The 24,734-nt window shown below is 49.0% G+C and overlaps 1 protein-coding gene across 1 annotated transcript; it reads right to left on the bottom strand.

Moving 5' to 3' along the window:
* Positions 1-270: 270 nt before the first annotated feature.
* On the bottom strand, positions 271-23,916 carry ADAMTS15 (ADAM metallopeptidase with thrombospondin type 1 motif 15). Its single transcript, XM_049778221.1, has 8 exons — positions 22,944-23,916; positions 13,483-13,615; positions 12,689-12,856; positions 12,049-12,332; positions 7,543-7,720; positions 5,445-5,626; positions 5,167-5,342; positions 271-1,231 (listed from the first exon to the last, which is right to left on the bottom strand). Exons 1-8 carry the CDS (start codon positions 23,898-23,900, stop codon positions 466-468), a joined length of 2,844 nt encoding a protein of 947 aa, XP_049634178.1. The 5' UTR covers positions 23,901-23,916; the 3' UTR covers positions 271-465.
* Between the last annotated feature and the right edge of the window lie 818 nt (positions 23,917-24,734).

Below are 24,734 nucleotides of genomic sequence, written 5' to 3'. Positions count from 1 at the left end.
GGAGCAGAGGGCCCAGCTAGTCCAGAAGAGGAGAAATCTCATGGATCCTTGTCCCACAGCCCCAGCAGTCCATGAAGCCGCCAGCTCCATGCCCATTAGGAGTCACAGGGACACCCGGGCCAGATTTGGTTCTGCAGCAGCCTGAATTCTCCCGTGCCAGGTGCAGTCCCTGAAGTTCGACCCGAACAGTCTGTCCTCCAGGTCCCTCTACAACTGGGCCCACGATCCTCTGCCCAGCGCCATCACCCTCAGCTTCACCCAAGACTGAGCTCTGGAGGAGTCGGGCATGAGGTAGACTGAGCCTGAGTCCTCGGCATCCCCCCATGTGGCTGGGAAGAAGGGGCCTCTCACCCCACCCTGGTCCATGTCCCTGCAGGAGGGAAGCACCATGGCCCTCTGCCCTCTGCACCCGTCAGGCTCCTGGCAGCAGCCAGGGACACTGAGTCTGGGAAGGAGCACGGTGGCTCAGCACGGCCTTAGGAGGCAGAAGTCCAGCTCCTGAGGTTTCCTGCGTAGGTTGCATTGGTCACGGGCCAGCAGCCTCCCACCAGGGCCCAAGCATTTGAGTGGGCGCCGCTTAAAACCACGGCCACAGCTCTTGGAGCAGGGCGACCAGGCCCCCAGCTCCCAGGCTGGGCAGGGCTCCCCACAGGCCCGCGTATCCACCGGCCGGTGGGCTGAGTTGCAAGCTGAACCCGCACGCTGGCCTGGGGGGCCCCGGCAGTCCACTGGCCTCCGCTGCAGGCCACTGCCACAGCTGCTGGAACAGGGACCCCAGCTGCCGGCCACCCAGCGTGCTGGTATATGCTCCTCTGGCTGCTCCACGCGGTTGGACAGGCTGTTGTGGAGCTGCGGGGGGTCCCGGGGTGGCTTGGGCAGGGCGGCCTTGTCCTCGCGTGGATCCTTGGGCAGGTAGAAGGAGTAGCGTACACGGGGTGGAGTCATCTTCCCCACCGACAGCACCTCAACCGTGAGGGGTTCAAGGATGGGCCGTGATGCCTGCAGGCTCTCCACTGCTGTGCCGCTGCCACTGTACCGCATCAGGCTGCCCTTCACTAGCAGGTCCCGCTCCACAGCCGACACCACAAAGTGCCCATTGAGCAGGTACTTGCCTTGGCTGTTCTTCAGGGCCAGGTAGTTGTCATCGCCGATCAGACCCTTATAGCCTCGCTGTCGGATATCAATGCTGGAGGCTCCGGCGGGGATGGACACCACGAAATTGTAGCCGTGCCTGCCATGCAAAGCAGAGGGCGCTTAGCAGACCTGCCCGACCTTGAGAGCCCGGCTCCCCTCTTTCCTAGGTTTGGTTTGGTTTGGTCAGCAGTGCTCAGGGCTGACTTCTGGCTCAGTGCTCAGGGATCACTCCTGATGGGGCTTGTGCATTATCAGGAAACTGATGAGAGTCAGCCATGAGCAAGATAAGTGTCTTACGCCCTGCACTACTTCTCTAGCCCTTCCCTCATTTTTGTGTGTAGCCGTGAAGGCAGATGGGGCCCCTGAGGTGCTGAGGGGATAAGGGACAGGTTTCCTGTGTCCAGTTCTGGGGAGAGGGCAGAATACCAGGGATCTAACCAAAAGCCTCATACTTGCAAGGTCTGTGCTCTGTCATCTGAGCCACACCCTGGCTCCCTGCTCTCCCTCTTACGCTTTTCATTTTTTGAGTTTTGGGGCTCTATCCCGCGGTGTTCAGGCCTTACTTCTGACTCTGAACTCAGGAATCACTCCTGGAGGACTCAGGGGACCGTACAGCATGCCAGTGGTCGAATGTAGGTTGGCTGTGTACAGGGTAAAGGCCCAACTCACTATACTATCGCTCTGGCCCCAATCCCCTCCTAAGTTATGACATTCCCTCACACTCAGGAATGAGTCATGAAATGGCATAGGACATGTGAATCAGGCTGATCCTTCAGCCATGTGTGGAGAGGCCTGGGGACCCCAAATTGCAAGGTAGGGCACAAGACTGTGCTCAGGTCACCTCCAACAAAATCCACCTGTGTCTGGATCTTTTCTTTGCATTCTCTGGGGGTTTCAGAGAATTGGAGCCAAAATCACCCCCAAATGTGGAGAGAAAGGAACTCTCATTCACTGCTAGTGGAAATGCCATCTAGTCCAGCCTTTATAGAAAATATGGAGATTCCTCAAAAAAACAATGGAAATTGAGCTCCCATATGATCCAGCTATACCACTCCTAGGGATATACCCTAGACACAAAAACACAATACAAAAATGCCTTCTTCACACCTATATTCATTGCAGCACTATTTATAATAGCTGGAATCTGGAAACAATCCAGATTCCCTTCAAGGGATGAATGGCGAAAGAAACTATAGTACACAATAGAACACTAAGCAACCATCAGGAAAACTGGTCATAAAATTTTACTATACATGGATGAACATGGGAACTATTATGCTGAGTGAAATAGTCAAGGGGAGAGAGATAGACACAAAATAGTCTCACTCATTTGTGGGATTTAAGAAAAATAAAAGACATTATTATAATAATGCCCAGAGACAATAAAGATGAAGGCTGGAAGGACAGGCTCATGATATGAAGTTCACCACAAAGAGGGTTAAGTGCAGTTAGAGAGATGACTACACTAACAACTATCATGACATTGATAATAAATGAGAGAAGTAGAATGCCTGTCTTGAATACAAGCAGGGGGTGAGGAAGGCAGTAGATGGAGGTTGGTGGTGGTGGGAATGTTGTACTGGTGAAGGAAGGTGTTCTTTTTATGAGTGAAACCCAACTACAATCATGTTTGTAATCATGGTGCTTAATAAAGTTTTTTTTTTAATCACCCTCAAATCTACTCAGTTTCTCCATCTATAAGATGAATTGGGGGCTGCAGAATCACAAAAGTTGTGTCCATGAAGAGGATCATAGAAGAGAGGGTAGCAAGCGGGGAAGGCATCCCAGACTAGACTGGGAGATACCTTCAAGTATAGATTCAAGGGCCTGCAGCTGGGAGGAGCAGTTCTCAGCACTCTGGACTCTAATGTGGCCACATGGCCCATGTGCATCGACACACAGATTGATTCCCTGGGGATGCATCAAGAAACCTTGTCCTTTCACAAGGAAGCAAGGGACCCCTTTCGTCCCATCTGGCCCTGCCTTTGCAATGGGAATAGCCTAGAAGCCCACCCTTATGCCAACTCCAGGGGAGTTACCTCCAGGGGAGTTACCCCCAGGGGGTCAGCAGAGGGTGCTGTGTCTGAGAGGCAGATGGGGTTCCTGGACTCCCCAAAACACTCTCTCCAGGGAGACCTTGGGCTCTGCCCACTCAACTTCCTCCAGAACTAGGTTAGTCCCTGTCCAGGATCACAGTGACCTGAGCAGAAAAGAGACATGCTGGACTCTGCAACATATGAGCCTTTGATGATGTTGCAGGCTACAGAATCAGGGAAACTCCATGATGGAAGACCTGGGCTCAGCACTCCAGGATTGCCAAAGTTACAAAGAGACATCTCCTTAGTGGATGCTGACCCACCTGTCAGGAAGAGGTCCCATAAGAGGTAGCTAAGCTTCAGTATGAAGAGAGCTCCCAAGTGGTTCCCAGGGGGCCAAGGGCCTCTCCATATTTCTCTGTCAAGCAGGTCAATACAAGGACACTGGGATGTTGTTCGGCTCAGGCCCTGAAGTTCTAAAAATTACCATGTCAACCTTTTTAGTGCTCCTATGCCTCCAGGTTTGCATTCAGTGATGCTCAGTGGATCACACAGTTGCTGGGGCTCAGTGCAAGGCGAGTACCTAAACTGTTCCCTTAGTATATATCTGGCCCTGAGAGGGCATTTCTGATGCACAGGGTACTACTACTCAGAATAGTATCTAATCTTCACAACAAGTATGAAATATATTAGCATCATGCTGTGAAGTTAAGGTGATTGAATTGGAGACATTGACTTCAGTTGCTCACGGACATCGAAAATACAAGAAACTGAGATTTGAACATGAATTTTCAGATAGAATTCAACAATTCTACCATCTTCCTTTTACTTCCTGCTACATGTTTTTTTCTTTGATTAATAAAGGAATGGCTGGATACATAGAGGATAGGTTATGGATAGATGGATGAATAAATGGTTGTATGGACAGAAGGATGAATAAATGAATAGAGGATAATTAGATGAATGATGTTGGATGGGTATATGAATAAATGTTGGATAGATGGTTGGTGGGTAGATGGTGGATGGTTAGTTGGATGGATGGATGAATGAATGGATAATTAGATGGATGACTAGATGGATGGGTAGATGGTGGATGGATGGATAGTGGGTAGATGGATAGATTGTTAGATGTATGGATGCACAGATGGATAGATGGATGAGTAGATGGTGGATGGATGGTAGATAGATAGATGTTTAGATAAATAGATGGTGGATAGATGGTGGATGGTTGGATGGATGGTTGGATGGAAGATGGTGGATAGCTGGATAGATGGTGGTTGGATATCTGGATGGATGGTGCATGGTGGGTGGTCAGATTGACAGATGGTTGGATGGATGGATGGATGGATGGATGGATGGATGGATGGATGGTTGGTTGGATGGATAGTAAATGGACAGTGGCTGTATAGAAAAGAAATAGGTGGATGGATGAACAGTGAATGGATAAATAGATGGTTGGATGGATAGATGATAGATGGATGGGTGGATGGATGGAGAATGAATAAATAGATGGTTGGATGGATAGATGATGGATGGATGATAAATGGATGGATGAATGAATGGATGAATGGATAGTGGATAACTAGTTGGATGGATGGTTGAATGAGTGGATAGTGGAGAGATGGATGAATGAATGAATGATAGGTCATAGATGGTGAATGAAAAGATAGATAAGGATCCTGACCAGAACTTGTCATATTCTCCAAAGACATCCAAGTTTCTTTTTTTTTTTTTTTTGGGTTTTTGGGCCACACCCAGTAACGTTCAGGGGTTACTCCTGGCTATGTGCTCAGAAGTTGCTCCTGGCTTGGGGGACCATATGGGACGCCGGGGGATCGAACCGCGGTCCGTTCAAGGCTAGTGCAGGCAAGGCAGGCACCTTACCTTCTAGTGCCACCGCCCGGCCCGACATCCAAGTTTCTAATGCCTGGAGATGTATTATTCTCCTCACCCCTGGACCCACCCTCTATTCCCAAACCCTGTGTCCAGCACTCACATGGGTTTAGTGAAGAGTCCAGTCACCTTCTTACAGCTCTTGTTGTCACCTCCACACACTCCACACTTATCAAACTTCTTCTTGGAACCCAGGTTCCCATCGCAGCCTGCCTTGATGCACTTGCCTTGGACGCAGACTGAGGTAGAGTCAGGTGTGCATGGTGTACCATCCACCACCTGCAGCATCCCCAGCAGGGGATAAAGACAGAGGGGGCAGTTCAGCAAGTTGCTTCCCCAAATATCATGTCCCTCCATTACCTCCACACCAGACTGGCTCACCTTGGGTGCCAGCACATAGAAGTAGCCAGTGCCATTGGCTCGGCAGATGAGCTTACACTTGTCCTGGGGAGAAACACCGGAGTACTTGGGTACCCAGGCCACAGCAAGTGTCAGCCGATTGGTGCTGTGATTGTAACCATTGAAAGCCTCACACTGCTCCTCCCGGAAACTCTTGCCAGAAGCTGAGGAGGAAGAAGAATATGCACAAAACTAAGTCTGGGGAGAGGGGCACAGAGAGACTTCTTTTGGATTGCTCAGTCTCCCATTATCCTCAAAAACTTCCCCAAAACCCTTAGCCAAACAACCCACATCACTAAAAATCACCCCATCTCCAGGGATAAAGAAAGTAGGACACTTGCCTTGCATACAGCTAACCCAGTCCAGGTACCCCCATATAGTTCCCAAAATCTTCCAGCTGGCCCAGGTTCAATCCCTAGCATCCCATGTGGTCCCCTGAGTACCACCAAGAGTGGTCTCTGAGGCACAGACCCAAGAGTAACTGCCAGGTGTGGTAAAAAAAAAAATCTTCAAAGAATAAGCAGGCTAAAACCAAAGGACGCAGAGGACAAAAAAACATTGCCCCAAGAGAGACAATGTTCATCCCAGAAATCTGGTCTAAAACTCATCCACATCAGAAATCCAAGAAGCTTATATGTCTAGAACCCATCAACAGTTCACAGAAGCCATTCATGCAATGCTATTAAATGCAGAAAATATGTCACATGGATCCCAAGAATACAGCTTATTTTGATATACAAGTCCCAACAGAATTTGAAATGAATTTGGGAGTTCTGTGTATCCTTCTTGAGGCATTAAATCAAGATTTAATCACAGGGGCCTGGAGAGATAGCACAGCGGTGTTTGCCTTGCAAGCAGCCGATCCAGGACCAAAGGTGGTTGGTTCGAATCCCGGTGTCCCATATGGTCCCCGGTACCTGCCAGGAGCTATGTCTGAGCAGACATCCAGGAGTAACCCCTGAGCACCGCTGGGGTGGCCCAAAAACAAAAAAAAAAAAAAAAAAGATTTAATCACAAGTTTAACAACTTCTGTCATTCTAAACTAGTGAGAAATTGACAACCACCAAAAGATATGAAAAGTTTAAAAAAAATAGATGTCAATCTATATTTTGTATCAAAATAGCCATGATTTCTAATGGGGACCAAGTTACATGTTCAGCTAGTAGTACAGTCCTCAGTTCTATTTTCTATTAGTATTAATGTAAATATGATATTTGAGACAGAAAGTTTAATTTTTAAAAAACATTATATTATTTTTTTTTGTTTTTTTGTTTGGTTTGGTTTGGTTTGGTTTGGTTTGGTTTTTGGACCACACTCAGCTATTCTCAGGGATTACTCCTGACTATCTGCTCAGAAATAGCTCCAGGCAGGCACAGGGGACCATGTGGGATACCTGGATTCGAACCAACCACCTTAGGTTCTGGATTGGTTGCTTGCAAGGCAAACACCACTGTGCTATCTCTCCGGCCCCAAAACATTATATTATTAACTGGAGAGATGAAAGATTGTTTAGAGAAACATTTAGATAAGGATTACTAGCAAATGTAAAAATGTAGTTGGGAGCCATCACCTCCCAGCTGTATTCAGCATGCCCACTGGAGAGTCTCAGTTCCTTGTATGGAACCCCTGGTCTGTTTGATGTGGTGATGCTCAGGCACTGAGGTGTCAGCAATTACCCAGGTCACCATAGAGATGCTCAGAAGCCTCCAGAACTCCACCCAGTGATACTTGAGGGACCATATACTTGAGGGTAATTGGGATCAAATTGGGGTCAACTGCATGCAAGGCAAGGGTTTTAACCTCTGTACTATCTCTCCAGCCCCAACATGCAGTTTAGTCTCCTTCCCTCTCAAGTCCATAAAGCTTGGGAAGGGGCTTCCTGCACTGGAGCATGAACTTGATGATGCTTAATTAAGGAATTTGTGTCATAGTCTAAGCATCCCCATAACATCCCTCCCAAGAGGGAGGGATGTAACCCTCTGGAGGTTACAAACCCCCCAAATTGGCCCCAGGAGGTCTGTGTACTTTACAATGTTCATGGGATCCGTTGGGTTTAGCCTCCATGGACCCCACCTCTCACCTGAGCTGGGGCAGGGCTCCAGGTTGCAGGATCGATATTTCACCCTCACGCCTTCACAGTACTTGCCCCCATTGGTGGGAGCAGGATTGGTACAGCGCCGCCTGGCCAGCTGCACACCACTGCCACAGGAGCGTGAGCAGGTGCTATAAGGCTCCCACTTGGCCCAGGAACCATCCACCTGCAAAAAAGATCCAGTGATGCCCATGCAGAAGTCAGGGTGCCACATCCACACCCTGAGCCTATACCATACCCACAAGACACACACACACACACACACACACACACACACACACACTGGGTTTAGTGGCCACAGGAAATCACTTCACTTTGCCTCCCCAGGGTTAGCATAAGGACAAGCCAGCAATCAGAATCTGGGGCCATTCACCTTGGACCAGATTCACTGGAAAATGCCATGTGCAAACACCATTGGCTCTCATAGACCAATGAGGACTTTGAGACCAGTCAAGTCTCTTCCCTCTTTCACTGTTGGTCTTGAGCAGTGAAAGCTTTAGCCATTTCAGGGTCTTCAAAATCCAGAGCATGAGGTCAGTTGGGAAGTTGCAGTGTAGATGAAAATTCCTAGCACCCTGCTCACACCATGCCAGAGTCCCATTTCCTTTTATTGAGCATGAGTATAACTGAGATATATATATCTGGTATATATTCTCTTATACACTTATATGAGGGCTTGTCTCAGTGCCGGGCATGGCCCTTCTTCGTAAACTGCACAGCTAAAAACATCTGAGTGTTTCTACTGAAGAATGTTCACAGATTCAGTCTGGTGCTCATCTACATCAGGTGTTGAATTTGAGACCTGTTTCTCTAGAAGTAACTTTAATGTTCACACTAAGAGGTGAGAGAAAGTAAGCTCTTAAGCAATCCTAAAACTCTATTTGGCTCTGGGGTGAATTTTGCAGTTTTTCTATTTTAAGAGGGTGGAAAGAGATGCTTTGCATGTATGAGGCCATGGATTAAATTCCCAACACCCTACAATAATAGGGGGTAGAGAGGGGATAGATATTTCTAATGTCCCTAGTGTTTTTTATAACAGTAAAAGTGAGGGGTTTCTTTATTATTTTTATTGAGACCAATGTGAATTACAAGTCTTTCACAGTTATATTTAAGGTACATAGTGACAATAAATTAGGGCCATTCCCACCACCAGTATTGACTTTCCTCCTCTACTGTTCCCAGCATGCATCCCATACCTCCACCCTTAGCCCTCTGGACAGCTAGTATAACAGGTCCCTTTTGTGTATAGCGTGTTTTAGTTTGGGTTTCTTGATTCTATTGTCATTGACTTTGGATTGGGTATTTAGGTCGGCTAAATTTAGACCAACAGGGAGTTCTTTAAGATCTTTGAGCCAGTGGTGGCGAGGTTGTAGAGAGAAAGAAACCTTCATCAGCTGTTGGGGGAATGTCATATACTTTAGTAGCTATAAAAAGCAATATGGGGGATCTCTCAAAAATTAGAAATCAAACTCACATATGACCTAGCAATACTACTTCTTGGTATTTATTCCCCCAAACACAAAAACATTCATTACAAAGTATCTTTGTACATCTATGTTTACTGCCACACTTAACACAATAGCCAAGATACACAAACAACCCAAATTCCCAACTATGGATGAATGACTGGATCAAGAAGATATGGTACTAGAGACACAATGGAATACCATGCAGTTCTGAGAAAGAACATAATCATACAATTTGCAGTACCTAGATGAAACTAGAGGAGATTGTGCTGAGTGAAGTCAGCCAGAAGGAAAGGGATAGAAACAGAATTCTCTCTCTTGTATGGCCAAAGTCAACACAACAATGGAAGAACTAATCTACACAGCTGAATTGGTAGTGGGGAGGGCATGTTAAAATGGAAAGGTGTTGGAGTCCTTGGGGGAGGGACATAAGCACAACGGTGATGGGTGTGGTGTTGGGGTTATATGCAAGGGAAGACATCATAATAGCACTGTGATTTGAGATTTGATCACAAAAATCTCAATTAAATTGAATGGCATAGGAAAAAACAAGAACTAGCTGTGTGTAGCAAAAATATTCAAACTGATATTGTTGAGTAGCCCACTGAATCTCTGACCTTCATCTTTTCCATTCTGGAAAATACTTTTCTTCCTCCTTCCTCCTCTTTCTTCCCACTTGCACCACATGCCAGTCACTTGTCCATGCTCTGAATACTCATTGGTCCTCACTTTGATGCACTAAAACTGTATTTATGTTTTGGAGAAGTGCTAAGCGAGTGAGGATAAGAAAATGGAGAAAGGCCTACTCTGCATTACAGATCATGGACATGCCCAATGCAGAGTAAACTTCTGTCCCATGGTCTGGAAAACATAAGTGAGTCACAAAGACATTAGGACAGAGCAGCCCCAGCAGAGGAACAGGAGAAAAACTCTTAGAATATTTCAACAACATAAGAATAATGGAACCAGTAAGTACAGGTCTGGGCTAGTTCACTCAGACAAGGAGAGCCTTTGAGCCTCTGAGCATCTGAGCATGAAATGAGCATCCTATTTTCTTTTCTTTCTTTTTTTTTTTTTTTGTTTTTTTTTTTTTTGTTTATTTTTTTTGGGGGGGGGGTGAGGATCACACCCAACAGCACTCAGGGATTACTCCTGGCTCTGCCCTCAAAAATCGCCCCTGGCTGGGGCCGGAGAGATAGCATGGAGGTAAGGCGTTTGCCTTTCATGCAGGAGGTCATCGGTTCGAATCCCGGCGTCCCATATGGTCCCCCGTGCCTGCCAGGAGCAATTTCTGAGCCTGGAGCCAGGAATAACCCCTGAGCACTGCCGGGTGTGACCCAAAAACCACAAAAAAAAAAAAAAAATCGCCCCTGGCAGGCTCAGGGGACCATATGGGATGCCGAGAATCAAATCACTGTCTCCTGGATTGGCTTCATACAAGGCAAATGCTGTACCGCTGAGCTATCTCTCTGGCCCCATCCTATTTTATTTTCAATATGGGGGAGGCCTGGAGGCCATTCCCAGTCAGCCAACCAGGTCAAGCTGTTCAATGCTTGATCTCAGGAAAAAGATCACTCTTAGGCCCAGAGGTAGGGACAGGTAAAGGGGAGATGGTTGGGTCAAGAGATGCGAGTTCAGATGGGATTGAAGACTTGTTTGTATCTTTTTGGAGTCCTGAGGAAATAGACACTGTGAGGAGCTCTTGCATCTCTCACTGGGACATGTGCAAGGAAGTTGTATCTTGACCTTGGCTGGAAGGATAGTGCCCAAACTGAAGGACTATGTGGTGAGGGGACTAGTCAAAAAGAGGTTGAGGATATGGCATTTGATCTGCTAATGGAAAGACTGTGGGCATCCAGATCTCAATTCCAGTACCAAACCTCTTGGCCTGCACATTCAGCTTCCCAAGAAAAGGACCTGGCCATTCCTAACCTGTTTTCAGAAGCTTCTAGTCTGACCACACCACTTGGGGGCCAAGACAGCTACCATCCAGTCCAGAACTTTCTAGTAGTGTTGCTAAGAGGGTCTGACTCTCCTAGTCCTTCTCAACAGAAGTCCATCTCTACCCTCCCAAATCAGTATTATCATCCTGTGCCCAATTCTCCTGAAATACACTTGTACCCTCTCATGATGCTTATATTAGTTACATGTCCAATGTCTCTACCAGGCTGCAGAGGTCAATTCCATGTCCTGTTTTCTAACTGAACAACCCACCCTCCTCCTGAAGATAGTAAGTCCTGGCCTGCTCCACAGTTCCAGCTCTCACTAACCACATATGCAGAAAACCCCATGAAGACTTTATAGGCTTCTGTGCCAGTTGCTCAGGTCAAGTGACCAGGGCTTGGTGGAAGCTTTTATACCATATTGCCTCTGTAGCTGCAAAACCACTATACCCTACAACCAGGCCCAGGAAGAAAAGAGACAACCTAGCCAGAATCCAAAAACTCCAGAGAAAAAAATTCCAGAAATGTCTTGATCCATATATATACTATACCAACCCAAGATAATGTTCAATAATGGAGAAAACAATATTTCATCATATTTAAATATCACCAAGGACTCTGGATCTGTTCCTGCTTAGTGGCTGTTCCTATTTATCCAGAAAAAAATAGCTTATGTTCAATTCTATTTCTGCTGTAAAAATCAGCAATCACGAAGAACATGAAGCTCAAGAAATACAGAAGGAAAGGAGCTGATGACAGAGGAATGCCAAAAATAAAGGGTTTGTTTTTGTGTCCTCTGCCCCCTACCCAGATAGAAAAAAGCATTAAGCCCATGGAGGGACCCTAATCCTGTTGACAGACTTCCTCCACCTATCTACAGATCTTCCCAAGATCTCAAATCTACTACTATTTTCTTTCCTATCTGATTTCAGAGTCAAGGAGGGGAGCAGAAGTACCACCAGGGAAACTGAAGCACAAAGCAGCCATGCCGTTCAAAAATAGTCCCACAGTGAGTCTGTTATGTGGAGACCCCAGGACCCAAAACCCTACCCCCTATGCATTCCCATGGGCCCCAGACCACTCACCTTGTATGTATTGAGGTCGTGTCTCTCCACACATGTACCCTTGAGGCAAAACTTGCCCTCTCCACAGCTAGTGCCATCAGCCCAGGGGAAGTGGCGGGTCTGGCACACCATCTGGCCCTTGGCCTTGCCTGTACACCAGAGTTTGGTGCAGTACTGCATATAGGGGCAGGGCTTGGAGCCCACCCCAAAGGCCAGCTCACACTGCTGGCTCAGGGAGTAGCTGGAGCCTGGCAGGTCCTCAGGCAAAGTAATGGGCTTGCTGGGCTGGTCCAGAAGACAGTCACCTATGGAGAGGCAAGGGTGTATGTTGGCATAAATGGAAAAGAGCAGCACACAGGCCTGAAGACACCCAGGGGAGAGAATAAACCAGGGGTCAATTTCAGAGCCCTCTTATTTTTTCTTTGGTGGGAAGAAGCATACCAGTGGTGCATAGGGCCTACTCCTGAATCTGCACTCAGGGATCACTCCTGGATGTGCCATGAATGTGGAGATGAGGATTGAGACAGGACCAACTGCATGCAAAGTCTGCCCCACATGCTACTATCTCCATAGACCCCCAGAGTGCTGCAGAAAACAAGCACAGAGGGTTGGTTCTTCCCCCTGTGAATCCCCTACAGCACCCTCAAAACGACTGGCTCACCATGCCCACTGTCCAGGAAGTCGGTGATGATGGCTGCACTGCAGGCTGACCAGGGGTTGGTCCTGTCAATCTGGATGAGCGTAGGGGACATCATGTGATTAGCCCGGAGCTTTCCAAAAACCTCCTCACACACCTTCACGTTGTCATGGGGCATGTTGAACACATGACCTATGGGGACAGACAGGAAGACTCAGAAGGCAGAATAAGGGTGGTCCAGGCAAGAGTAGTAGATTCCAGAAGAGGAAAGGGAGTCAGTGGAAAAGCAGAGAGCCAAGTCCACACAACCTGGCTGATAATGGCAGCCACTCTCCACTCTACCCTGTAAAGGTTCACATGTCCATCAGCTGAGGTCTCTGCAGGTGTGTTACTAGCTCATAACTGCTGAGAATGTTACCATAACTTAAACCTAATCAAGCCCTAACCTTGACACATAACATAATTCTAATGTTAGCCCTAACTCAAAAACTAAACCAAACCCTAACTATAACTCTAACCCTAAACCCTAACTCTACCCTAATACTAACTTAACCCCTAACTCTAACCATAACCTAACCTCTCACTCTAACCTTACCCTAACCCCTACCCCTAACCACTGCCCTATTTCTAACCCTAACCCAACACTGTTGGCTAGCTAACCAAGTGCAGGCCAATGGGCACAATCAAGCAAAGCCAAGATAAGGCTGACTCTGAGAGAATCTCTAAGGCTTTCAGGCATGGAGAGAAGTACTTGTGTCCACCAACTGCCCAAAAAAGTAACCCAGAAAGACCCCGGAGGGCTCCCCCTCTAGCCTTACCCAGCTCGTGGGCAGTGGTGAAGGCGGACGGAAGCCCATCATCCTCAATCACAGAGCAGCTTCTCTTGGGATCACACATGGTGCCCACGTCCGCCATGCCCAGAGTGTCACAGGTTGTGGCCCCACACAGGTCCTGCAAGGGCAGGGGAGAAGGAGACAGTGACCACAAGTGAGACAGAGACAGAGGAGACCTTTTGCCTGAGGGTTCCTACACTCTTGGCAGAATCAACCCAGGGGAGGGAAGAGGCTGCAGAAAGGTGCAAAGGTGCTCTGTGGAGCTCTGCAAAGATTCCACCCAAGCAGTACATCTGCAGCAACCCCCAGTGGGCAGATGTGCAGTCATAGTGTGTTCAGGTTGGCAGAGTGGCAGGCCAGCATATGGTTCCCTCAATTGGAGAATTCAGAGACATGCTACCCAGGCATTCTTCATCACTGCTAAGGACCTGGCCCAGCCAGACTCTGGGATGGAATGAAGATGCTAGTGGGAGGTGGATACCAGGCCCTGTCCAAACTCAGCCCAAGAGGCTAGAGAAGCCTCCCCAGGACCTACTAGATTTACTACTGTGTGAGGGGACAGTGAGAATAGGAGTCAATAGGACCAAGATAAAGGAGGATATAACCAAGAGGCACAGTCCCAGAAGTCCCAATGGTCTAGATGCTGGGGTATCGATCCCCACAAAGGTATTGTGGAAATTCTTACAAGGGTACCAAGTATAGAGGGCAACTTTAAGATACAAGAATTTTCCACTGCCCCCAAACCACCAGACATTCTCTACCCACCCACCACATAGTCCCTAGTGTGTCACTGGGGTGACCCTTAAGGTACCCAGCACTATTAGTTAGGCTCAAGCATCGGATAATAGGCCTAAGCATCCTGCCCTGTTGACCTCTAGTACTGGTCCCTAACTCTGCTTGGGGGAACTTCCCAGTAAACCCCAGGAATTTTGCTAAGAAGAAAATTTGCTAAGAAGACCTAGGATGGGGTGCCAGTCTATCACCCTCAGGAGCCCATTTCTCTGTAATAGAAGTTCTGCATGAGAAGCTGAGCTGAAACCAGGCCTTTATTTTTGGCTGGCCATCTGCCTTTTCAGCACTGCTAGGACTGGACCAGAAAGAAACCCCATAATGAGAGCATCTTAGAAAGCCCATCTTTAGCCTCTCATCTTCAGGTCCAAGTTGTTTATTTGATTTGGTTTGGTGTAGATGTTTGGGGTTTTTTTGTGGGGAGCTACACCTGGTGATGATCAGGGCTTACTCTTGGCTCTGCACTCAGGAATCACTCCTGGTGATGCTCAGGAGACCAAATGAAATGCCAAGGATCAAACCAGAGTCAGCCACATGCAAGGCAAATGCCTTAATTACATCACTCTGGTCCCATTTTTTATTTGTTTTATGTTTCTGTTTTTGTTTTATCTTCTGGCCCAAGTTGTCTAGTGAATAAAACTCACTAAAAATTGAATCATCTCTAAGGTGATATTGGAAATTGGCCACACACCCCCCCAAAAAAAAGAAAGAAAGAAACCTGAGACCCACCTCCTGCAGCCCCAAAACTCAGCTGCTTTGAACTGCCAATTAAATGGAAGATACTGGAAGGTTCTGGAAACTCAGGGTCTCGGGGCCAGGATGGTTCATTCTCACTGGAACTGAGACAGCCAGCTGCAAGCCTTTCCTGTCCAGGAGCAACCTGTTCTTTCCATCAAGAAATTCCTGCTCCCAGGATCAAACAAGAGGAAGGAACCAGGGAGAAGCCAGCAAACTTCCTAAGGGTCATGGTGCAGCTGGGAGCAGCAGGCTGACTGCCACCGTTGTCAGCTTCTTGGGAAGACAAACTGGTTGGGGTCACAGGATCTGCCCAGCCCTGTCCATACTCTGATGCACAAAACTGGAACTTGGGTTCTGAATTCCCAGGAGCAGTAGTACAGCTGGAGGTGCCTCGTCTGTGGGCCTGAATATCTCCAGCTTTCTGGAAGGAACTTTCCTGAAGGCATTCAGACAACCTCAATCTCTTTTTTGTGGGCATAGATGTTCTTCCTAGAGGTGCAAGTGCTACCTGTTCAGCAACCCCCTGCCTGCCTCACTCTGTCACAAAATTTCTCTTGCCCCCATTATTGGGGGCTGCTTTTCCAAGTGACCCTGTCATCTGGCCAACACCTTAGCTTTCCTTGATCCTGCTTTCCAAACTACCCCCTTGTAGGAATCCATTCCTTATCACCACTGTGGTCCATGTCTACCACAGACCTCCCTGCTGTCCTCTCCAGAAACCTTCCCACCCCACCCTCACCTTTACCCTACCTAAACTGCCTGAACTTCACAACAATGTCTAGAGAGAGAGAGAAAAAGAGAGAGAGATCCACATAAATCAAGCCTATTATTTTGTTGATATGGTCAAAGGCTTAAAGTTGTTCTTGAGGAGCTCTTGCATACCAAGATAACTGAGCTCCACTTGCCAGCCATGATAGAGGACCCTAACAGGACAGTCACAGAACTACAGGATCATCTTCTCTTTTTGCAGGTAGGGAAACTGAGGCCACACAGCACTGAGACCACTCACCAGTAATGACCCCCTCAGTGAACTGAGGCTTCACTAGAAACTGAGGAACCCTTGAATGGGTTTCCCCATCATTCCTCATTCAACCCCACTTTTATTCACTCAAATCCACTTCAGCTTGGAAACCTTAAGGACAGGGCCTTGCCTGGCTAGAAGAGAAAAGAAAATGCCTGAGCACTTGGACTAGGCCAAGAAAAGGACAATTGCATCCCACTGCCAGGATGCAGTTTCACTGGGAGAGAAATCACTCCAGATTGCCAGAAAGATATCAGGCCAGAAACCACAGTCCCCAGAACCACAAGGAATACCTCGAGGAGGAAGAGGAGGCTCTGGAAAGCTGCAGAACAAACATTCCCACAACCCTCACTTCTGAAGAGGTTCCAACCTGAGAACTGCTAGCACAGTTCTTAGAACTTAGCATACTAAACCTCACCACCACTGTAGGAGGGAGAAGCCTGACCCTTTATTAAGGAGACCCCAGAAGATAAGATGCTAGTTACGAGTCAAATAGGGGAACATTTGATTCCTATTTGACTCCTTTGAACAGAAGATAAGATATTAGCTCCAGGAACAGAGGAGCTGAGAGAAGATAGCCCAGGCAATGCCAGGCCAGTCTCCTCCTTCTTGCCTCCACACTGCTTCTGAATCTCAGGTGCCCTGGAAGAGAGTGGTCCTGAGTTCGCAAGAGACAAAATTCTCCAACCTGATCCCAGAGTCAAGAGGCAGGGCAGGAACTGCAGCATTAAGTGTCTACACGGTTGCCTACACAGCCCTACCTCCTGGTTGTATAAGCTCCTGGCTGCCAGCCCCACACCTGCAGTGAGGTATTGACCCCATCTCAGCCGTGCACCCTGTCTGTTGCCAGACAAGAACTGATGGCAAAGGGCCAAGATGAAATACAAGAAGAACCCAGGTCTGGCTAATGATTACAACTGTGGGGAGCAGACCAGGCTCCCCAGCTCTGTGCTTTCCTTTCCCTCTCCCCTTCCCTCCTTCCAGGACCCCATTCTCAAGATCACCCATATTTCTGAATAGAACCCCCTTCCAGCCCCCATCTAGAGTAGTATATGAAGCAATCTGAAGTTTCAGAGCACACACCTCTCTCCAAACCTCCTCCTTCCGATCCTCCACCACTGATCCGGTGTAAGGAAAGGGGGGAGCAGTCACCCCCAAGTCAGGGAACAGCTGCCTTCCGCTCTTTCCTCACCCCCATCACCCGCCTGCCTACCTCTTTTTGAAAGAGCTGGTGTTTCCATTCTAGGACAAGGCAGAAATGCTATTAAATATCCACTAACAGCTGCTAACAGCTTCCTAGGCCTGACTTTTCAAAAGATCCTGCACCATTATGAGCCTTGGTACTGCATGAGGAGATAGGTATAAAATGCCTATTATAATTTCATTATAAATTTTGATTTGGAGCTATACCTGGCAGTTCTCAAGATTTACTTCTGGCTCTATGCTCAGGAATTACTACTGGTGAAGTTTAAGTGACCATATGAGATGCTGGGGATTGAACCTGGGTCTGCTACGTATAAGGCAAACACCCTTTCCACTGCACTCTAACTCTGACCACTATTACTTTGTTGTTGATGTTGTTGTTTTTGTTGGATTTTTTAGGGGGAGGAAGCAGTATCAGGAATTGAATTCAGGGCTTCACAAATACAAGGCAAGTGCTCTTCCATGAACTGTCCAGCTTCTATAAACTTTTTTTAATCTAAACACAACACTTTATGATCCAGCTACCAAAGTTTTTTTTTAAAGATAAGAATGAAACTATATTTGTCTTAGCACTAAACAGATCTCAATAATCATGGGTATAATTGTGTGGTGTGTGTGTGTGTGTGTGTGTGTGTGTGTGTGTGTGTGTGTGTGTGTGTGTGTTTTCAGGGGCCACTCCTGGCTCTGCGCTCAGAAACCACTCCTGGCAGGCTCGGGGGAACATATGGAATGCCAGGAACCAAACTAGGGTCCGTCTGAGGTTGGCTACGCACAAGGCAAATGACCCACCACTGTGCTATCACTCCACTCACCACCAACAGTTTTATTATAGAAAGAACTAGCTTTATTTCCAATGAAAGGAATCAGAAAAGAACACATGGTTCACATATGTGAGACTTATGGTCAATACAGCACTTCAAAAAAAACAAACAGTCAAAATTATCCATTTAGGAGCCAGAGTTAGTACAGCGGAGAGGGTGCTTGCCTTGCACAAGGCATACTCAAGTTTAGTTCCCAGAACCCTGTGTACCATCAACAAGAATTCCTAAGTGCAAAAATCAGGATTAAGTCCTGAGTGTGGCCCAAAAGCCAAATAAAAATAAAATTTAAATACCCATTTATTTCTTCTCTGAGAGAAATGCACAAAGGATCTTGGTGTTATCAGGAGGGTGTGGAATATTAAGGAAAGGAATGGATTGGGGCCGTAATGATAGCACAGTGGTAGGGCGTTTGCCTTGCACGCAGCTGACCAGGGACCAGATCCAGGTTCAATTCCCGGCATCCTATATCATCCCTCAAGCCTTTTGGGAGTGATTTTTGAGCACAGAACCAGAAATAACCCCTGAGAACTGGCTGGTGTATCCAAAAAAAAAAGACAAAAAATTTAGTAAGATTATAAATCAAGGATAAATAGACCAAAATATTAATGTTATAGCCAGAGAGATAGTACTTAGGCACTTTAAGTACTTACCTTACAGGCCCCTTACTGGGTTCAATCCCTGGCACCAAATATAGCTCTGCAAGTACCACCAAATGTCATCCCTGACATAGCCAGATGTAGTCCCAAAAACTTTTCCCAAGCAAGGCTCCAGAAAGCTATTTGATACTGAGCAACTTCAAACACCTGCACATCCTATCCAGGACATTAGAGTCTTCAGATCCCTCCAGGAATCTAAGCGCAGAGCTCTGGATGAAGCAGAAAACTCAAGTCTGGGTGAGAAAGAAAATAAAGGTGAGGAGGAGACTGCTTGGATAATCATAAAAGAGAAATAAGAGCAGGTGGAAGAAATTGTTCATGAGGTTGCAGAAGAGTGGTCCAAAGCATGAAATGAAAAGATATGCAAGAAGCAGCAGCCCCAAATGCCTTAATTTCAGTGTCCAAAGCAAGACGAGAGCCTTGAGGGCAATGATTCCTTCCCTGTCATTGTCTCCCTGAACAAGGGCATCCTGTGTGCCAGCCTGAAGGAGAAGGACTACAGTCTGGGCTGCAGACAGAGCAGGGTCCAGCCATTTCCTTGTAACTGACTCGAGGAAAGCCTGAGAGCCCAGAGGCCACTAATATGAAAATCTCCAGCACGTAGGAAGTTTCCAGGAAGTAAAGGGGTTAAGGAAGAAATCAAAGAATCTGGGCTGGGAGGCATAGGTTGGTAGACCAGTTCACGCCATGCCTATGGAAGGCCTGAGTTCCAGCCCCAGAAGCACCAGAAAGAAGAAATTAAATCAAAGATTGCATGACTGGGGCCAAGCAATGAGGCTTAGCAGTAGCACCAAAAACTCTGATCCTTCCAATGCCCCTTTGCCAGTGATACTCTCTGAGCTGGGATCATCAATTGGAGCACTTGGCCAGTGTGTCTTGGTTCAATCCCCAGCACGGAAAAAAAGAAGATTTGTAGCAGCCTGGTCCTGAATCTCAGCATTAAATTGGGGCTCCAGCTGTCCAGAAGAAAATTGCGGAACTTTGCACCAGACAGGATGGTTTTTCGTTCTCCCAAGGTGCAGGGCAGCCCATGAACACAGGGAGAAGGAAAGGGCAGCCCAGCAGTTGTATATTCAGCAGTGTTCCAGGGGTATGCACATCCTCAAAGCAGAGCCTAGAAACTGATGCAGAGCCATTCATTCTCCTAGTGGACAGTGGATGGCAGAGGGTCCTCCTGACCATGTCTTCCCATCTCAACCTCCCACCTCTCTCCAGCCTCAGGACTGAAAAGTCTCCTAGCACGGCCTGGGTCCAAATTTGTACTCATATTCAGAAGCTGTGCTGGATGGTATGAAGGGAAAGCTTCTGGCCAGCAGGTCCCACTGTTTGCTCAGCTATCCCAAGTCACCCTGGCACCAGAAGCCCTATAGAAGTGACCTTAACAATGTTGCAGGGAGAAGCACAGTCCAGCCAAGGGTCCCTTTGGCACCTGGCTGCCCTATGTCCACCAAGAGAATTATTTCCCAGGGGTTCCCCATGTCTGTACAGAAGAAAACAAGCAATGGATGACTGTGGAGGTTTCCATCTGTGCCCTGTCCCTTACTGTATTCATTAACACTATAAGCCCAATTCTAAAGACCTCACCCTCTGTGAGCTATCACAGACTTTCAACAAAAGAAAACATTTCTCTCTCCCCCCCTCTCTTAACTTTCTCTCTCTCAGAATAGCTGTAGTTTGCTTTCATCCAGTCCTATGTTTTCTTGGAGCACTCCAGACACAGCTGCTCCTAAACTCTGACAATGCAGAGGCCCGAGACTGTGCTGGTGAACTTGGGGAGATCGGGGAGGAAGGGGGAGTTTGCTGCCAAACACATACCTGCCAACAGCCTCCTGCTCTCAGGCATGGCCCACTGCAAGCTGCAGGTATGGCAACTTCTCAAAGTCCCGCCTTGAACTCCACCGCTCGCTCCAAACCCAAGTAATATCCAGCACAATCCACAGAGCCCCCTGCAGTCATGCACACACACCCCAACACACACATGCCGCCAAGCTATTTTCTCGCTTCTCCTTCCAAAGGCGGGTCCTGCGAGGGCAAAGCATGAGTCCATTTCCTAGGCATGTTCCCAAAGGCAGCCTCGTCAGCACAGCTGCAGAGACTGAGGTCAATGACATGAGAGCCAGTGACAGACCCCCACAGGCCCAGCAACTGAGCTGCCATTTGAGACTGCCTATTTTTGGCCTAGACCAATGTGACAGCCGGTCTGTAGGTAGAGTTGTAGTCATGTCCCTTGCTATTTTGCCGGTGATTCAGGCAGTGCTTGTAGGTCCAGGCAGCTCCGCAGGCTTCCTTTGGAAGAGTGAATGCAAGGAGACAAACTCAAGCCAAGGACTTCCCCAGAGAAACTAGGTAGTGGGAGGGGAGAATGCTGGGAAAGGAAAAAAGAAACTCTAGGAAGGGACTGGCTGAGCCAAATGGGTTAGTGTGGAAGGCTCTGGCTCCAGCCCCACATGAGCCATTAGGAGACTGGAATGGGGAGGGGTGTTGGAACCCCACAGGTCACCAAGGATTCCACTCAGCCCCGGAATACTACTACCATCACAAAAGAACATAGCCCAGACCTAAGTCATAGTCTCTAGCTTTAGGTCACCATGGTGCCCCTTCTCCTCCCATCTCCAGAGGCCAAACCATTTCAAGAATCCAGAAACTTCCCAGGACCTTAGCATACCAACCTCTGTGAAATCTGCAGCACTCCATAGCTAATTGGGGTTAGACTAGCATATCTCCAAACAGCAGGGATGCTTTCCTAATCTGGTTGTCTTCATTCTTAGGATTGGGTGGTGTTCAATGGGCCATATAGTGGTTCGTATAGACTAAACTTAGGTCTCCTGCATACAAAGTTGCGTTTCTATCTTTTAAGCCATCACTCTAGCCCATGGTTTTTGCTTTTGTTTTAGGAGGTTGTTTTTGGGGTGAGTTCATCAGGGTTATTTGTTTAGTTTGGAGCCTTCCTCTCCCATTTTTTGAACCATACCCAGCAGTGCTTAGGACTTGCTCCTGGCTTTGTACTCAGAATCATTTCTGACAGCCCTGGGGGAGACCATATGTAGTGCCAGGTATTAATTCCAGAGCAGCTGAGTGCAGTCTCACCCTCCAGCCCTTCTGACTTTGTTTAAATCCTGTTACTTGGTAGCTTCCCAACCCCTCCGTCAGCATCCTGGCCACTAAACTCACACCTCCACACTGTTGGAGCCAGGGCTGGAGGCTTACAGTCCCCTGGGGTAGGAGGAAGTTTGTTGGTAAGTCAGATTAGGAGCAACCTTGCTTACTCTGCTCTGGGATTCATAGTGCAGGGTCACCTCGGGCCAGCAAGACTGTGAGAAAACAAAGACTGATTTTCCCATCTTAGACGCAAGCAAACCTCCGCTTGAAACTTCGAACAAGTTCACTAGCCAGGCAGCCTGCTTTCAAAGAAGAGGAAGCCTTGAAAGAGAAGCCGGGCCCAGCACATCAAGCTAGAAGAGAAGCAGCCACAGAGGGAATGAATGTCCAGGATGTTTGAACGGTTCCAGGGTGTGTGAAGTTTCCTCGCTCCTGGGTTTCTCAAGTGAGAGACAGAGAGAAAGGATAACCAACTCAAAGTGCTCCCCATGGGAGATGTAACCAGGAGTTGAAATGGATCCCTTGGGTGGCCGTCCACTTATTGCATCAGAGAAAGGAACCCGTGAAACGACACCCTACTGCTCTGAAGTCTTTCAAACCCTTTACAAACACTATTCTCATAGTGCCTCCTATAGGCTCTGGAAGTAAACTGCGGCTGGGGCTGCAACTTCCAGGGTTCCTGCCTGTTGAAGAGGTTCTGATTGGCCACGCCAGGCCAACCCCTTCGCGCAAGCATGGGGAGCCCAGCCTGACCACGTGCATCCAGATGCACGGGCACCCTGAGCTGCAGGACCAAAGGTGTGGAGTTCTCCCTGCAAGATTTCCCGCCAGGAATTCTCAACTCAAGGACAGTGGCTGACTTGGCACAGAGGAAACCTGGAACAGTAAGAGCGGTGGCCCCTTAGAAAGTCGGGTTCCGGGGCCGGGAAGGTGGCGCTAGAGGTAAGGTGTCTGCCTTACAAGCCATAGTATAGGACCGACCACGGTTTGATCCCCGGCGTCCCATATGGTCCCCCCAAGCCAGGAGCGATTTCTGAGCGTCAAACGGGTGTGACCCAAAAACCAAAAAAAGAAAGAAGGAAGGAAAATCGGGTTCCCTGAACCTAAAGAGGTGCTCACCTGCCTGGTGAACAGGATGGCGGTGTCCCAGTACTCAGGGTGTTTGTCGCTCACTTTGTTCAGCTTCTTCTGCCAGGAGCAGAAATTGCGCAGCGTCAAGGCCGCGTTGCCCGTGACCTTGGGCCCTGTGTCACGGTCTCGGAGTAGCAGCACCTTGACCACGACGATGTTGATGGGATTGAGGATGCTGGGGTGGCGGTAGAGTCGCGCAGCTGTGGCCAGCAGCGTCAGCAAGTAATGCTCCAAGTCAGCGCCGTGGAACTTGACCATGGACTCGTCGGCCACCACCAGCGTCTCCACGTATCGTGGAATAGACACGAAGCGCTTGGCGCGCCCGGAGCGGCGCCAGATGCCGCTATCCCCTAAGCCGGTTCGCCTTGGCTTGTAGGGGTCCAGGGCCCGCAGGATGGCCGGGTTCCAGCCCGAGGCTACCCCGCAGCGAGATGTGGGATCTCCCGGAGACGCGCCGGGGGAGCCCCTGCGCTGCAGAAGGTGCGCGCTCAGGCTGTTGCGCTGCGCCCTGAGCGCACTGGCGTTGGGCATCGGACTAATGACATACTCGGCGCCTCGGTAGCCGAAGGCCCCGCGCAACCCCCCGCACAGACTCACAGAGGCGAATGAGTCGGGCTCTGCATTCACGTCCCCCGAGTAGAAACAACGTCGCAGGTCTAGAGAATTCTCCAGCAGCCCCTGCAAGGGTGCTCCCAGCTGCTCCGTGGCGAAGGCGGGCGCCAGGAACTGAGCATCCGGCGCCAGGTGCAGGTAAAAGTCCTCCTGGAAGGCCGTGATCTGAAAAATGACACCCTGGTCCTGGGCGTCCTGGGGGCCCCGCCGGTAGTAGTGGCGGCCGTTGATGTCGGGGTCCAGCCGGATGGGGACCACTACCTCCTGTTCAGGCTCCGAGCCGCCGGCTGGAATCCCGGAGAGGGCCAGGGTCAGGATGCCCAGCAGAAGCATGGCGCCGGGCAGTGCACGGCAAAGCTCGGCCCGGCTCCCTGGTGACCCGCGCATTCTCTGGAAGCCGGCACAAGAGCCCTGCGGCACTTCGGAGGGGCCCACGGCTCCCAGAAAGGAGAGAGAAGCCGGAGAGGTTCCCGGGAACTTGGAGAAGCCAGCGGGCAGCCCGCGCCTCCTACCTATGCCTTGCCAGCCCTGCGCGCCCGGGAGTTTCAGAGAGAGAGAGCAACCGCTGTCAAGTGCAAAGACCCAGAACTGCAGCCGAGAACCAGAGGGAGGCGCCGGCCGCTTCTCTCAACTTCAGCTGCTCGCTCCGTGCTGCAAAACCCGACGCTGGGCGAGCCTATTAAAGGCCCCCTCCTCTTCGGACGGCCCCGTCGGCGCCCCTCCCTCTCCTCCTTCCCAGCCTCCCCCAAGCTTGCAGCCCCGAGCCTCCCGGGGCCACCAAGAGCTCGTCCCGCCTCCACGACCGACCGAGAGCCACTCCGAGGGGAGGGAGTGGCATGGAGCAGGAGGCGTGGGCTGGTCAGAGCCACCAGCGCGCGAATCTCGGTTGGAGTTAGTCCCCCACCCACCCAAGTTATGCCCCAAAGCTTGCAGCACAGCTGTTCCTTTGGTCCCCTAAGGTCTGAGTCTACAAGGCCTTGCAGTGAGAGTTGGGAGTGGAGCCCTAGTCCACACTCCCTTCCCAGGACCACCTTTGTCCTCTGCTGTTTCTTCATCTCTCTGACCCCTAAAACACCCAGACGAGGAATGACCTCTTATAAATGTCCTAATGCCTGTAGGGCAGCTTTCCATGAGCACTGAGAACACTGCTGGTCCCCCAGTCCACGG

The sequence above is a fragment of the Suncus etruscus genome, chromosome 8 (genome assembly GCF_024139225.1).
Source record: "Suncus etruscus isolate mSunEtr1 chromosome 8, mSunEtr1.pri.cur, whole genome shotgun sequence".
Taxonomy (NCBI): domain Eukaryota; kingdom Metazoa; phylum Chordata; class Mammalia; order Eulipotyphla; family Soricidae; genus Suncus; species Suncus etruscus.
This window is presented reverse-complemented; position numbering and strand designations above follow the sequence as displayed.